Source organism: Ovis canadensis, chromosome 3 (genome assembly GCF_042477335.2).
Source record: "Ovis canadensis isolate MfBH-ARS-UI-01 breed Bighorn chromosome 3, ARS-UI_OviCan_v2, whole genome shotgun sequence".
NCBI lineage: Eukaryota > Metazoa > Chordata > Mammalia > Artiodactyla > Bovidae > Ovis > Ovis canadensis.
The window spans coordinates 159,244,395-159,261,084 of NC_091247.1; the positions used below are offsets into that span (position 1 = coordinate 159,244,395).

The 16,690-nt window shown below is 42.9% G+C and overlaps 1 protein-coding gene across 11 annotated transcripts in view; it reads left to right on the forward strand.

Moving 5' to 3' along the window:
- Positions 1–16,690, forward strand: part of GRIP1 (glutamate receptor interacting protein 1) — a 762,378-nt gene that overhangs the window by 715,002 nt on the left and 30,686 nt on the right. For 6 of the 11 annotated variants that reach the window (XM_069584697.1, XM_069584701.1, XM_069584702.1 and 3 more), the window contains 2 exons: positions 12,401–12,557; positions 14,320–14,431. In XM_069584697.1, the coding sequence (XP_069440798.1) occupies positions 12,401–12,557; positions 14,320–14,431 (269 nt within the window). Of the gene's footprint in view, positions 1–12,400; positions 12,558–14,316; positions 14,432–14,544; positions 14,590–16,690 lie in introns of all 11 variants that reach the window. The other 5 variants (XM_069584696.1, XM_069584698.1, XM_069584703.1 and 2 more) reach the window with 2 other exon arrangements.

A 16,690-nucleotide genomic window follows, 5' to 3' on the forward strand; every position in this document is an offset into this window, starting at 1 on the left:
CTCAAATCCATCCATCCACTGGAAAAACCATATCCTTGACTAGACGGACCTTTGTTGGCAAAGTAAAGTCTCTGCTTTTGAATATGTTGTCTGAGTTGGTCATAACTTTTCTTCCAAGGAGTAAGCGTCTTTTAATTTCATGGCTGCAGTCACCATCTGCAGTGAATTTGGAGCCCAGAAAAATAAAGTCTGTTACTGTTTCCACTGTTTCCCCATCTATTTGCCATGAAGTGATGGGACCAGATGCCATGATCTTCGTTTTCTGAATGTTGAGCTTTAAGCCAACTGTTTCACTCTCCTCTTTCACTTTCATCAAGAGGCTTTTTAGCTCCTCTTCACTTTCTGCCATAAGGGTGGTGTCATCTGCATATCTGAGGTTATTGATATTTCTCCCGGCAATCTTGATTCCACCCTGTGCTTCTTCCAGCCCAGCATTTCTCATGATGTACTCTGCATATAAGTTAAATAAGCAGGGTGACAATATACAGCCTTGACATACTCATTTTCCTATATGGAACGAGTCTGTTGTTCCGTGTCCAGTTCTAACTGTTGCTTCCTGACCTGCATACAGATTTCTCAAGAGGCAGGTCAGGTGGTCTGGTATTCCCATCTCTTTCAGAATTTTCCACAGTTTATTGTGATCCACACAGTCAAAGACTTTGGCACAGTCAAGAAAGCAGAAGTAGATATTTTTCTGGAACTCTCTTGCTTTTTCGATGATCCAGTGGATGTTGGCAATTTGATCTCTGGTTCCTCTGCCTTTTCTAAAACCAGCTTGAACATCTGGAAGGTCATGGTTCATGTATTGCTGAAGCCTGGCTTGGAGAATTTTGAGCATTACTTTACTAGCACGTGAGATGAGTGCAATTGTGCGGTAGTTTGAGCATTCTTTGGCATTGCCTTTCTTTGGGATTGGAATGAAAATTGACCTTTTCCAGTCCTGTGGCCACTGCTGAGTTTTCCAAACTTGTTGGCCTACTGAGTGCAGCACTTTCACAATATCATCTTTCAGGATTTGAAATAGCTCAATTGAAATTCCATCACCTCCACTAGCTTTCTTTGTAGTGATGCTTTCTAAGGTCCATTTGACTTCACATTCCAGGATGTCTGGCTCTAGGTGAGTAACCAGACCATCGTGATTATCTTGGTCGTGAAGATGTTTTTTGTATAGTTCTTCCATGTATTCTTGCCACCTCTTCTTAATATCTTCTGCTTCTGTTAGGTCCATACCATTTCTGTCCTTTATCAAGCCCATCTTTGCATGAAATGTTCCCTTGGCATCTCTAATTTTCTTGAAGAAATCTCTAGTTTTTCCCATTCTGTTTCTTTACATTGATCGCTGAGGAAGGCTTTCTTATCTCTCCTTGCTATTCTTTGGAACTCTGCATTCAGATGCTTATATCTTTCCTTTTCTCCTTTGCTTTTCGCTTCTCTTCTTTTCACAGCTATTTGTAAGCCCTCCCCAGACAGCCATTTTGCTTTTTTGCATTTCTTTTCCATGGGGATGGTCTTGATCCCTGTCTCCTGTACAGTGTCACGAACCTCATTCCATAGTTCATCAGGCACTCTATCTATCAGATCTAGGCCCTTAAATCTATTTCTCACTTCCACTGTATAATCATAAGGGATTTGATTTAGGTCATACCTGAATGGTCTAGTGGTTTTCCCTACTTTCTTCAATTTAAGTCTGAATTTGGCAATAAGAAGTTCATGATCTGAGCCACAGTCAGCTCCCAGTCTTGTTTTTGCTGACTGTATAGAGCTTCTCCATCTTTATCTGCAAAGAATATAATCAGTCTGATTTTGGTGTTGACCATCTGGTGATGCCCATGTGTAGAGTCTTCTCTTGTATTGTTGGAGGAGGGTGTTTGTTATGACCAGTGCATTCTCTTGGCAAAACTCTATTAGTCTTTGCCCTGCTTCATTCCATATTCCAAGGCCAAATTTACCTGTTACTCCAGGTGTTTCTTGACTTCCTATTTCTGCATTCCAGTCCCCTATAATGAAAAGGACATCTTTTTTGGGTGTTAGTTCTAAAAGGTCTTGTAGGTCTTCATAGAACTGTTCAACTTCGGCTTCTTCAGCATTACTGGTTGGGGCATAGACTTGGATTACTGTGATATTGAGTGGTTTGCCTTGGAAACAAACAGAGATCATTCTGTCATTTTTGAGATTGCATCCAAGTACTGCATTTCAGACTCTTTTGTTGACCATGATGGCTACTCCATTTCTTCTAAGGGATTCCTGCCCACAGTAGTAGATATAATGGTCATCTGAGTTAAATTCACCCATTCCAGTCCATTTTAGTTCACTGACTCCTAGAATGTGACGTTCAATCTTGGCATCTCCTGTTTGACCACTTCCAATTTGCCTTGATTCATGGACCTTCATGAAATAGAGGAAAACAACAGATTGAGAAAGACTAGAGATCTCTTCAAGAAAATTAGAGATGCCAAGGGAACATTTCATGCAAAGATGGGCTCGATACAGGACAGAAATGGTATGGACCTAACAGAAGCAGAGGATATTAAGAAGAGGTGGCAAGAATACATGGAAGAACTATACAAAAAACATCTTCACGACCCAGATAGTCCTGATGATGTGATCACTAATCTAGAACCAGACATCATGGAATGTGAAGTCAAGTGGGCCTTAGAAAGCATCACTATGAACAAAGCTAGTGGAGGTGAGGGAATTCCAGTTGAGCTGTTTCAAATCCTAAAAGATGATATTGTGAAAGTGCTGCACTCAGTAGGCCAACAAATTTGGAAAACTCAGCAGTGGCCACAGGACTGGAAAAGGTCAGTTTTCATTCCAATCCCAAAGAAAGGCAATGCCAAAGAATGCTCAAACTACCGCACAATTGCACTCATCTCACGTGCTAGTAAAGTAATGCTCAAAATTCTCCAAGCTAGGCTTCAGCAATATGTGAACTGTGAACTCCCTGACGTTCAAGCTGGTTTTAGAAAAGGCAGAGGAACCAGAGATCAAATTGCCAACATCCACTGGATCATCGAAAAAGCAAGAGAGTTCCAGAAAAATATCTACTTCTGCTTTCTTGACTGTGCCAAAGTCTTTGACTGTGTGGATCACAATAAACTGTGGAAAATTCTGAAAGAGATGGGAATACCAGACCACCTGACCTGCCTCTTGAGAAATCTGTATGCAGGTCAGGAAGCAACAGTTAGAACTGGACATGGAACAGCAGACTGGTTCCAAATAGGAAAAGGAGTACATCAAGGCTGTATATTGTCACCCTGTTTATTTAACTTATCTGCAGAGTACATCATGAGAAATGCTGGACTGGAAAAAACACAAGCTGGAATCAAGATTGCCAGGAGAAATATCAATAACCTCAGATATGCAGATGACACCACCCTTATGGCAGAAAGTGAAGAGGAGCTAAAAAGCCTCTTGATGAAAGTGAAAGAGGAGAGTGAAAAAGTTGGCCTAAAGCTCAACATTCAGAAAACGAAGATCATGGCATCTGGTCCATCACTTCATGGCAAATAGATGGGGAAACAGTGGAAATGGTGTCAGACTTTATTTTCTTGGGCTCCAGAATCACTGCAGATGGTGACTGCAGCCATGAAATTAAAAGATGCTTACTCCTTGGAAGAAAAGTTATGACCAACTCAGACAACGTATTCAAAAGCAGAGACATTACTTTGTCAACAAAGGTCCGTCTAGTCAAGGCTATGGTTTTTCCAGTGGTCATGTATGGATGTGAGAGCTGGACTGTGAAGAAGGCTGAGCACCGAAGAATTGATGTTTTTGAACTGTGGTGTTGGAGAAGACTCTTGAGAGTCCCTCGGACTGCAAGGAGACCCAACCAGTCCATTCTGAAGGAGATCAACCCTGGGATTTCTTTGGAAGGAATAATGCTAAAGCTGAAACTCCAGTACTTTGGCCACCTCATGCAAAGAGTTGACTCATTGGAAAAGACTCTGATGATGGGAGGGATTAGAGGCAGGAGGAGAAGGGGACGACCGAGGATGAGATGGCTGGATGGCATCACTGACTCGATGGACGTGAGTCTGAGTGAACTCCAGGAGATGGTGATGGACAGGGAGGCCTGGCATGCTGTGATCATGGGGTCCCAAAGAGTCGAACACGACTGAGCGACTGAACTGAACTGAACTGAACTGAACTGATGGACCTAACATTCCAGGTTCCTCTGCAATATTGCTCTTTACAGCATCAGATCTTGCTTCTATCACCAGTCACATCCATAACTGGGTGTTGTTTTTGCTTTGGCTCCATCCCTTCATTCTTTCTGGAGTTATTTCTCCACTGATCTCCAGTAGCATATTGGGCACCTACCAACCTGGGGAGTTCCTCTTTTGGTATCCTATCATTTTGCCTTTTCATAGTGTTCATGGGGTTCTCAAGGCAAGAATACTGAAGTGGTTTGCCATTCCCTTCTCCAGTGGACCACAGTCTGTCAGACCTCTCCACCATGACCCGCCCATTTTGGGTGGCCCCACAGGGCATGGCTTAGTTTCATTGAGTTCAACAAGGCTGTGGTCCATGTGATCAGACTGACTAGTTTTCTGTGATTATGATTTCAGTGTGTCTGCGCTCTGATGCCCTCTCGCAACACCTAGTCTTACTTGGGTTTCTCTTACCTTGGACATGGGGTATCTCTTCACAGCTGCTCCAGCAAAGTGCAACCACTGCTCCTTACCTTGAACGAGGGGTATCTCCTCACTGCCGCCCCTCCTGACCTTGAACGTGGAGTGGCTCCTCTCGGCCTTCCTGCACCCGCGCAGCCACCACTCAAACAATGCCCCCTCTAAAAACAAAGAAACAAACAAACAAAAAAAAAAAAACGCCTTTTGATGATTCCCTGTTTTAGATGAGCCAAAAATCCTTAATTTAAAACACCGAGTTTTTTTCAATCTAGTCCCCAACTGTTTTATGGATTTCGTCTCCTGATAGTCCCTTGCACTATCTTGTACTCTACATCTTGAATTTTTCACTCTTCTCTAAGCAAGCTTTGGTTTTTAGTACCTTGACAGCACTAGATGTTTCAATGTTAAACAGTTCAGTTCAGTTCAGTTCAGTTCAGTCGCTCAGTCGTGTCTGTCTCTTTGCGACCCCATGAATCGCAGCACGCCAGGCCTCCCTGTCCATCACCAACTCCTGGAGTTCACTCAGACTCTTGTCCATCGAGTCAGTGATGCCATCCAGCCATCTCATCCTCTGTCGTCCCCTTCTCCTGCCCCCAATCCCTCCCAGCATCAGAGTCTTTTCCAATGAGTCAACTCTTCGCATGAGGTGGCAAAGGACTGGAGTTTCAGCTTTAGCATCATTCCTTCCAAAGAAATCCCAGGGCTGATCTCCTTCAGAATGGACGGGCTGGGTCTCCTTGCAGTCCAAGGGACTTTCAAGAGTCTTCTCCAACACCACAGTTCAAAAGCATCAATTCTTCGGCACTCAGCCTTCTTCACAGTCCAACTCTCACATCCATACATGACCACTGGAGAAACCATAGCCTTGACTAGACGGACCTTAGTCAGCAAAGTAATGTCTCTGCTTTTGAATATACTCTCTAGGTTGGTCATAACTTTTCTTCCAAGAAGTAAGTGTCTTTTAATTTCATGGCTGCAGTCACCATCTGCAGTGATTTTGGAGCCCAAGAAAATAAAGTCTGACACTGTTTCCACTGTTTCCCCATCTATTTGCCATGAAGTGATGGGACCGGATGCCATGATCTTCCTTTTCTGAGTGTTGAGCTTTAAGCCAACTTTTTCACTCTCCTCTTTCACTTTCATCAAGAGGCTTTTTAGTTCCTCTTCACTTTCTGCCATAAGGGTGGTGTCATCTGCATAGCTGAGGTTATTGATATTTCTCCCGGCAATGTTGATTCTGGCTTGTGTTTCTTCCAGTCCAGCGTTTCTCATGATGTACTCTGCGTGTAAGTTAAATAAGCAGGGTGACAATATACGTCCTTGACGTACTCCTTTTCCTATTTGGAACCAGTCTGTTGTTCCATGTCCAGTTCTAACTGTTGCTTCCTGACCTGCATACAGATTTCTCAAGAGGCAGGTCAGGTGGTCTGGTATTCCCATCTCTTTCAGAATTTTCCACAGTTTATTGTGATCCACACAGTCAAAGGCTTTGGCATAGTCAGTCAAAGGCTTTGGCATAGTCAGTCAAGCAGAAATAGATGTTTTTCTGGAACTCTCTTGCTTTTTCCATGATCCAGCAGATGTTGGCAATTTGATCTCTGGTTCCTCTGCCTTTTCTAAAACCAGCTTGAACATCTGGAAGGTCATGGTTCACATATTGCTGAAGCCTGGCTTGGAGAATTTTGAGCATTACTTTACTAGCATGTGAGATGAGTGCAATTGTGCGGTAGTTTGAGCATTCTTTGGCATTGCCTTTCTTTGGGATTGGAATGAAATCTGACCTTTTCCAGCCACTGCTGAGTTTTCCAAATTTGTTGGCCTACTGAGTGCAGCACTTTCACAATATCATCTTTTAGGATTTGAAACAGCTCAATTGAAATTCCATCACCTCCACTAGCTTTGTTTGTAGTGATGCTTTCTAAGGTCCATTTGACTTCACATTCCAAGATGTCTGGCTCTAGATGAGTGATCACACCATCGTAATTATCCGGGTCGTGAAGATGTTTTTTGTATAGTTCTTCCATGTATTCTTGCCACCTCTTCTTAATATCCTCTGCTTCTGTTAGGTCCATACCATTTCTGTCCTGTATCGAGCCCATCTTTGCATGAAATGTTCCCTTGGCATCTCTAATTTTCTTGAAGCGATCTCTAGTCTTTCCCATTCTGTTCTTTTCCTCTATTTCTTTGCATTGATCGCTGAAGAAGGCTTTCTTATCTCTTCTTGCTATTCTTTGGAACTCTGCATTCAGATGCTTATATCTTTCCTTTTCTCCTTGGCTTTTCACTTCTCTTGTTTCTGCAGCTATTTGTAAGGCTTCCCCAGAGAGCCATTTTGCTTTTTGCATTTCTTTTCCATGGGGATGGTCTTGATCCCTGTCTCCTGTACAGTGTCACGAACCTCATTCCATAGTTCATCAGGCACTCTATCTATCAGATCTAGGCCCTTAAATCTATTTCTCACTTCCACTGTATAATCATAAGGGATTTGATGCCTTTATCAGTTCTAAATCTGTTGGGAAATAAAAACTGGAGTCAGCAGTGGATTAAAATATCAACTTTTTAGTTTTGTTGTTGTTGTTTTTTTTTTTTTTTTGGCAATGTCGGGAGTTGTTAGAAAAGCTGGATTGAACATACAGCCAGACTCAGGATTCCTATTTCTCTACCCCACCCCGAGTCAGATGCTGGGACTTTAATAAGGGGGAAGTCAGATCTACGAGTGCTTCCCCAGGCACTCAGACAGTAAAGAATCTGCAATGCAGGAGACCAGGGTTCAATCCCTTGGTCGGGAAGATCCCCTTGAGACAGGAATGACTACCCATTCCTGTATTCCTGCCTGGGAAATCCCATGGACAAGAGTCACAAAGGGTGACCCTTTGTGAGTCACAGGGTCACAAAGAGTTGAACACAACTGACTGACTAACACTTTCACTTTTCAGATCTATGAAGCAAACTGTAACCCCAGCTTGTCAGTTGGATTTGACTTAGTTGAATAGAACTAAAAACCCTGATATCAGAGTGACTGAAATCATAAAGAAATAGGCATTTCAGAGCTAGTATATAACTCCACAGTGTCATGAAGGACCCATGCTCTTAAATATTTCTTCTCTAATATGCCGAGCACTTGGTTTCCATCCCTGGGTTAACTCCATGGCCCAAGATAGTTGTTGGGGCTGCAGCTATTTCATCTACATTCCATCTACATTCTGGGCAGCAGAAAAGAGGGTTGTAAGGAGCCCTTCCAGAAGTTTCATTTACATGTCATTGGCCAGAACTTTTTACATAGTTAAATTAACACTTAACTTCAAGAGAAGCTAGGAAATAAGTCTTTCCCTGAGCACCCCCAAAATATGCCCCCTCAAAACTGGTAAAAAGATGAAAGGAAGAGTGGATGTTTGACAGGCAACTAGTAGTCTGCCACAGCCATAGCTGCAGTCTTGGCCTCCTGCCACCTTTGAGCTCAGTGAGCCTCAGGAGTGGAACTCAGGTTGACTTACCTCATGGTGCTACAGCAGTGGGAGAGAATGAGTCCGAGGAGAGCCGGAAAGGGCCCAAGGTTACATTCCCAGGGCTCTTTTCCAGAGCTGGGCCAATGGGGTAAATCGATGCTCATCCTCTGGGGAGGAATAAGTACAGATGGTTAGAGGGACCGGAAGATCCCTGGACTACTGCTCACGCCTTGAGAGTGAAGCGGGCAGCCACTGGCCGAACATAAGGCTAGGCAGCGAGGTTTGCCGTGAGGGTACCTCCTCAGTCCTCCTGCTCAGCTTCTCCTCCTGCTCAGCTTCCCTTGTGCTTCCACTGGTGAATGCCTGCTTAGCCTCTTAAGTCCCAGCTCGTATGTCACCGTTCCATTGGCCCCCTTCATGACCTGCTTTCTGATCCCCAGACAGATCTCTATTCTTTTCTATCAGTGTGTTCAGATGGAAAGGGTAACACTTCTTACATGCTAATAGAACTCTCACTTTCTATCTCTGCCTGTTTCTCTTCCTCTTTCTCCCAAAGCTATACTAAACTGTGCATTTTTTTGAAGACAAGAACCTGGTTTTATTATCTTCGTATTTCAGCTCCTCCTGCAGCACCTGACAAGCCTTAGAGGTGCTGGTGCATGCGTGCTGGCTAAGTCACTCCAGTCATGTCCAACTCTTTGCAACCCCATGGACTGTAGCCCGCCAAGCTCCTCTGTCCATGGGATTCTCCAGGCAAGAATACTGGAGTGGGTTGCCATGTCCTCCTCCAGGGGATCTTCCTGACCCAGGGATTGAACCCATGTCTCTTATGTCTCCTGCATTAGCAGATGAGTTCTTTACCCCTAGTCTACCTGGGAAGCCCCTGGAACATTTACTAAGTCAGAAATGCTAATTTCCTTCTTTCCCTGTTTTATAATGAGACTGAGACCTTGACAAATTTGAGTTGCCTAGTAAATAATAAAAGTAATGGACATTGAATGAGGTTTCATTAAAACCTCATTGTGTTCCAGGCATGTCCATGAGTGTTTATGTGTATTATTCTCTTTAATTTTCATATCAACCTAGTGAAGCATGTGTCACTATCCGTGTTTTACACGAAGGCAAATTGGCCAAGACTGCAGAGCAAGCAAGTGGCAAAGCTGGGATTTGAACCTGGGTTTTTCTTACTTCATTCTTTGTGCTAGCATCACATGGACCAGACCAGGTCTTCTAAGTTTATACCCAAGACCCAAATATTTGAATTGTATATCCTCTTTTCATGCCCTGCTTCATTGTAGCATGATAATCCTTTAATAGTACTTCTTAAGACAAGTCTTCCTTGATATAGACAGACATGCCTTTTTGTGGGGAGAGGCATTTTCCTAGTAATGATGCTTCATATCTGCTCAAGCCCATCCTTACAGTCTTGCTCAAGTCACCAAGAACTACTTACATCAATCGGAAGAAAAATCAGAAAGTTAATCTGCTCAGTTTAAAACAGGTTGGAATTTCCCTTGGGAACTGAATGGTCATTACAGGTTAATGCCTATCAGAGAAGGATGCCCCTGGGAGGACACCACCATTTAGCATTTTGCTCTTAGCAAATTTAAAGCCTTTAGGGGAAGTGAGGTGTGGACTTACTTCCCCTAACTCTTTTTAAGTGATGTCACATATTTGGGCGTTAGTTTATTTGCTTCAGAAGATGGATAGCCTGGCAGAGGGAGCCAGGTGAAATGTAGTGTTGCCCCATCACTCCCCTTTAAGAAGAGACTCAAGGGTTCCCATAATTCAACACTTTGGACAGAAAACTGAACATTCATCATGCAAAACTTCTCCCCGAATGTCTAGCCACACTTGCAGTTACCCAAGAAAGAAAATGAGATATGGAACTGTAAATATTGCCTCTGCACTAAGGACTTCTGATGCCTGGTGTCCTAAAACAGGAGATGCGTCGGGTATTTCCATGATGCGGCTGTGGGCTTTCCCCTGTGTGATGGAGGTTAAATCCTCTTGATCAAAAAGCATTATCCTGGGACGTCCCGCTTTCTCTGGGCTCTAACTAATAGTAAGGATAGCATTATAGTACTAAACAAGTAGAGGGAAAGTGAAGGGGGAAGGTGAAGCAAAGGAATGGCAGGGAGATAGCCACCTCAGGTTGTCGGGTCATTTAAATGAATGTGAAATTGTGGCTCTAGGCCTGTTTGCTAGATGCTGTGCTTTAACCACAGTAAGAAATAAGTATTATATTGCAACCCAGTACACATATGTGGGCTTCCCAGGTGGCTCAGTGGTAAAGAATCCACCTGCCAGTGCAGGAAACACAGGAGATGCGAGTTCAATCCCTGGGTCAGGAAGATCCCCTGGAGGAGGAAATGGCAACCCGCTCCAGTATTCTGGAGTGGAAAATCCCATGGACAGAGGAGCCTGGCAGGCTACAGTCCATGGGATCACAAAGAGTCAGACATGACTTGGCGACTGAACACAGAGCACACACACACACATAAGCAAACACACATGTAATGAGTCACAACCTCATGTGATGTCTGAAGTCACGTATGGTGGTTACAGCACTAACGTAGACTCAGACCTGCCAATCAGCCCCTGCTCGCCCATTTGAAGCCCCCTGAAAATTTTTGAAACACTGCAGACCCTACCTCACACTTAAAGGTTGTCATCCTAACTTTTCCCTCCCCAAATTATGATACTTAACAAAAAAATGTAATTTCTAGTCTATGGTAAATATGCTTTAAATATATTCTTGTCAAAATATGAAGCCACAGATTTAGCTCAGATTTGTGGGAAATTGTCTATTATGTAACCTGATTGTCAGAGCCATTCCTCACTTTCTCATCAAGCTAATCAGACTTAACTCCCTGTCAGAAAGGAAGTCAGCCTTTGTTTTGCAGGCCGAATAAACATCAGAATGTGCGCACCTCCTTACTCTGACAACTGTCCTTCTGAATTCTAATTCTGAGACACAGGGAGATCGATGGATGAGAGGAGTTAAAAGCTTTGCACTGAGTCGGTGCCTGGTTGAAATAAGGCTCCGCTCCAAGACCTTCCCTCAGGACCGAGCCTTTCCGTAATTATCTATCTCTTGACTGATGGCTGGGAGCTTTTATATCCCAGGGTCAAGCTCGTTCAAAGATTTGATATGGATGAGAAATATGCCTCTCATTTGTAAAGGGGCAGGAAAACAATTGTGAATTGGGAAGTGAGAAGGGAGCCTTGACTGATCTTAGACATCCCCCCTCTCCCCCCCGGAGCTTTCTCAGCGAGGTCGTTTTAGGAAGACCTGCCTGTGGAATTAGGCCTGGAACCCCTGGGAAGGTTTGCAAGTACCAACTAGGTCCTCAAATGAAAATAATTACAGTACCTACCTTCAAAGAAAATTAATTATGCAGAATCAATAAGGTGATACAAATAAAGGACTTTGAATCATTTTGTTTGTTTATTTATTTTTGGCTATGCTGGGTTTTCATTGCTGCACAGGCTCTTCTCTAGTTGTGGCAAAATAGGGGCTACACTCTAGCTGCGGTGCACAGGCTTCTCATTGTGGTAGCTTCTCTTGTTGCAGAGCACGGGCTCTAGGGCAAAGCACAATAGTTATGGCGCACGAGATCAGTTGCGCTATGGCATGTGGGATCTTCCCAGATCAGGGATCGAACCCACGTCTCCTGCACTGGCAGGCAGATTCTTTACCACTGAGCCACCAGGGAAGCCCTGAGTAAAGGACTTAATGAAGCTCTGGGTGCATAGTTAACGCCTGCTCTGGGTTTAGTATCATTGTTGTTGCTGTAGTTAATCGACCCCTCTACTAACAATGCAGATGAAGTAATCCTCAGGCCCATGCCTAACATCTGTGGGCCCCAGCCAGTTTTTCTGTGCTTGGTCCACACCCTGCAACCAGCACCCCTTGGTGACTCCTTGGACCTAGACCCCACCTCTGGTGGCAGATTCCACTCCCAGAAAGAGAGACTTGGGTAAGAAGCCCTCTTGCACCCTGCAGGTGGACACAGGGTATCTGGGCAGGCAAATCAGGGTTCTGACCTCCTGGAGCTTGCTCTAGAAAGGGCTGGATACAGATTTTTATATATCCCCCCTCCTAGCAGATTTCTCAGCTGCACAGGGGAGGGCAGGAGCCCTGTATATAATCAATTGGGATTAGACATGAGTGTGTCTTTAATGTAAGAATTAAGTGTTGCCTTGATGGCCTTAATGATCCCAAATTCAGTTAAAGTCAGACCCCTTGAATAAACAAATGGAAACTACAGAAAAAAGACAAGTTACTAGATAATGAATGCCTTGTTTTTGTTGCAGGCACTGGCTTTCAGGCCTCAGGCTACAACTTCAACACCTATGACTGGAGAAGTCCCAAACCAAGAGGCAGTTTGTCCCCAGTCACTAAGCCTCGAAGCCAGACTTACCCAGATGTGGGACTAAGTAATGAAGAGTGGGACCGGTCCACCATCAGTGGGTAAGGTTTTCACCAAGTGCTGCCCTGTCCCAACTGCTTCCGGGTCATTTGGGCCAGATGTGAACTTCTGTACTTCCTGTAGCACCTCCTGCTCACGTTGGAAGGGTTCATGAAGCCACTGTCACCGTCCATGCTGGCCCCATGGCTGATTCAAAGACTTGAGCCTGCCCAGCAGGAATCTGGGCTCTGCCACACACGTTTCCCCAAATGAGAACAGCAGTAGCACATGGGGAAAGCCTACTTCTATGAGCCATATCCTCACTCTGTGGCTGGTTCCCGCTCCTTTCATTTAGAAGGTGGTTTCACGCTGTGTGTGTGTGTAGCTGTGTGTGTGTGTGTGAGTCGCTCAGTTGTATCCGACTCTTTGCAACCCCATGGACTGTAGCCTGTCAGGCTCTTCTCTCCATGGGATTCTCCAGGCAAGAATACTGGGGTGGGTTGCCATTTCCTTCTCCAGGGGATCTTCCCGACTGAGGGATCGAACTCGGATCTCACGCATTGCAGGTGGGTTCTTTACCATCTGAGCCACCACAGAAGCCCAGCTTCACATAAAATTACATGAAAAAAAATTTTTTTTCAACTTAGGATTCGATTTGTTTTTTTTTTTTTTGCAAACTGAAGACTTAAATACTTTATTAGGAGGACAATACTTCTGCATTAAAATATCTTTTAATATAAATTTATTTATTTTAATTGGAGGTTAATTACTTTACAATATTGTATTTTGCCATACGTCGACATGTATCCACCACAGGTAGACACGTGTTCCCCATCCTGAACCCCCCTTCTTCCTCCCTCCCCAATATTTTTAACTGAGAGTCTATTTTAGCAGTGTGCTCCTTACCAAAATATTTTAAGGAAACTCATAAATCTGATAACATTTAACTGATCTATACTGATGCTTATAATGAATAGGGAAAACATGTTTTTCTCTCTCAAGGAAAAGTTTGATTTCTCGTTCCCTTCAGATAGAGTAGCTGAAAGATATCCCCACCGGTGCCATGTTGACACAGCTCACTCAGCAATATCTGTGAATTCAGTTAGTAAGATCATGGTCCTTCCAGTCTTTGAGACATTTTTAATTTCCTACAGTGTCTTTCTGTTAGAACTGGCCTGACTTGGAGGCCACAACTGAAAGAAAGCCAGATCCAAAATGAATCTCTATTTTGTGTGTGAGATGAAGGGGAGGGAGATTCTGGACCCAAATATATATATATATAGAGAGAGAGAGGCTTCCCAGGTGGTGCTAGGGTAAAGAACCCACCTGCCAACGCAGAAGACATGAGACGAGGGTTCAGTCCCTGGTCAGGAAGATCCCCTAGAGGAGGGCATGGTCACCCCCTCTGGTATTCGTTCCTAGAGAATCCCATGGACAGAGGAGCCTGGCAGTCTACAGCTCATGGGGTCGCAAAGAATTGGACACAACTGAAGCAGTTTAGCACAGCTTGACACACATGTGCACACACACACACACGTATGTATTTGACTTCCCAAATGGTGCAGTGGTAAAGAATCTGCCCACAGGAGATTCAGGTTCAGTTCCTGTGGTTGGGAAGATGCCCTGGAAAAGAAAATGGCATCCCACTGCAGTATTCTTGCCTGGAGGATCCCATGGACAGAGGAGCCTGGCGGGCTACAGTCCATAGGATTGCAAAGCGTTGGATATGACTGAGTGACTGAACACACACACACACGTATATGAACGGATATATACATATATGTCTGGCAAGTTCTTAACCAAGACGGTGCTTTTGGACAGCAGCTTCACAGGGGCTCCCGACAGTACCGAGGCCGAGCAAGAGGAGAACTTCTGGTCCCAAGCGCTGGAGGATCTGGAAACCTGTGGACAATCCGGGATTCTGAGAGAACTCGAGGTAGCCTTGGTCCTGCCACTTACTCTCATTGTTTCTACATTCCTTTTTTTTGGTCCTTTTGAGTTGGCATTGGTCACACCAGTTCATTTAAAAGCTTTAACCCCTTTCCACAGGAGAAAGCTGACAGGCGTGTGTCTTTGAGAAACATGAATCTCTTGGTAGCTACCCTTTCTGTTTATATTTTTGCTTGTGAAGCTGCCTTCCCTGCCCCCTTGCCTTTCGGACAGTGATTTGATTTTATCCAATGCAGTCAAAAGTATTTCTTTCCCCATTTCTGCCCCCACCCTGAGCTTACTGACCTGTGGCTTCTCTGCCATCGCTCCTTGCTAACCCTGACTGTCTCTGTTTGCCACCGGATCGCTCAGGCGAGCTCAGTCTCAGCAGTGGCGTCTCTCATTCTCTGATTTGCTTTAGAAAGGTTTCTTTGGCATGTTTTCATTTGTACCTGGTAGAGACGTTAATTTGATCGTGAAGAGGAACATAAGAGGAAATTTGATTTTACTTCATTTTGCCCTTAAAGTAGATGACAATGCGGCTGGTAAAAAAGGCCAGTCTGTTTGATCAGCAGCCAAAATATTACAGAGTACGTTGCTGTTAATTGCAAATCCTGCTTCTGTGCTAACTTAGTGTGAATTCAAGGACTTGCAGAGAGATGGAGTATAATAGCAGAACTCCTGGTGAGTTCTTTAATCAAAGCCGTAAATTTGCTGACAGTATTCACACTTTGGTCTGGGAAGTCCTGGACTGTTTCCTTTTATGTTCTTTTAAATTTTCTGAGCTGTAAAAAAGAAAGTGGCAAAAGTCTCATTTTTATTTTGATGTCATATGAGGTCCCCAAGTCACCATAAGGAATGTGAATGGCCTAACTGGGTGGAACTCTTGCAGTTCTAAAATGATGACTCATCTTTATATTATTTTGCTTCTCAGTTGCATGTGTGGATATTTTATGTGACTCTAATGTTTGTGAATCTGCAAAGAGAATTATAAAGAAAAATATTAGTTTGAATTTGTAAACATCATGGTATTACCTGGCATGAATTTCTATTTCAGAGCACAGTTAAAGGACCTGGAGATGGATAATCCTACAAAATGTAAATAAATCAAGATGTTAGCAATTGATTCGTTTTCATGCAACTTTCAAAAAATATAGAATGCTTAAGTATCAGGTAGCTTATTTAAACTTTTACCACTTCCTGTATGGAGAATGATCAGCACTGTACCAAATTGAATAAAGATCTCAGTTCACATTTTTTCTTAACATAGTACTGCTTTTAAAAGCATGTTTTGGCTCATATGCCTTTTGTATTTTTCATTTTGAAATCTCATTTGAAGAACCCATTTTTCTTCTCATAGCCTCTTCTACATTAGGTATTAACAAAGTGAAGATGATGTAAAAAGTAATACAGTCAGGTTGTGTTTTCGCCCAGAAATTGAGTTACCTGATGAAAACAACATCCATCAGTATAGAATTTATGTTGCGACAGCCAATAGATTTTTTTCTAACATCACTTCAGACAGGTGTGGCCCTTGAAATTATATATCCAGGAAAAAAAAATGGGTTGAATTTAATAGTCAAAGAGAAATAACATTTTCAACTAGAAAGAATGATTGACAAATCCATAAATTAGAGTCTTATTCACACTTAGCACAAGGAATATTCACTTATTAGTTTGAATGAACTCTGATCCCTTGATTTCAAGTGCTACTATGCAAAAAATATTATTGGAGCTAGGTTCCTGCATATGAAATTTATATCTAGCATTAACAGTTAAAGCACACTATAAATGTAACAAGTGTAGATTAGCTAAGATAAAAAATGATTACAATTGAAATGAAAATGAAAATTGTACTAGTCACTTTCCCCATTGCTAGCAATAATTTAGGTTCAGCTTTAGTACTGAAAAATGTACAGTTTTAACAAGAGAGAGAAATTCAAACTAAGATTTTAGACAAGTTACTTAATCTCTTTTATCAGTTATTTCTTCTTTAAAATACAGGGATTATAATGACTAATGCTTACATGACACAACACAGAACATGGCACTTAATAAATGCTCAATAGAAATTATTTTTTTGCTACTTCTTTCAGTGATGAATACTGTCTTAACTATTTTTTCCTTAGTATAACATAAGAAGAAGGTTTAACTAAATGTCAAATAGAGAACTTTTGGACATACTTCTAAGCTGTATGCATATCAGTAATCTCACTGATGATTTTGAAAATGCATAAATTACAAATTGTGCAAAATGAAAATCGGT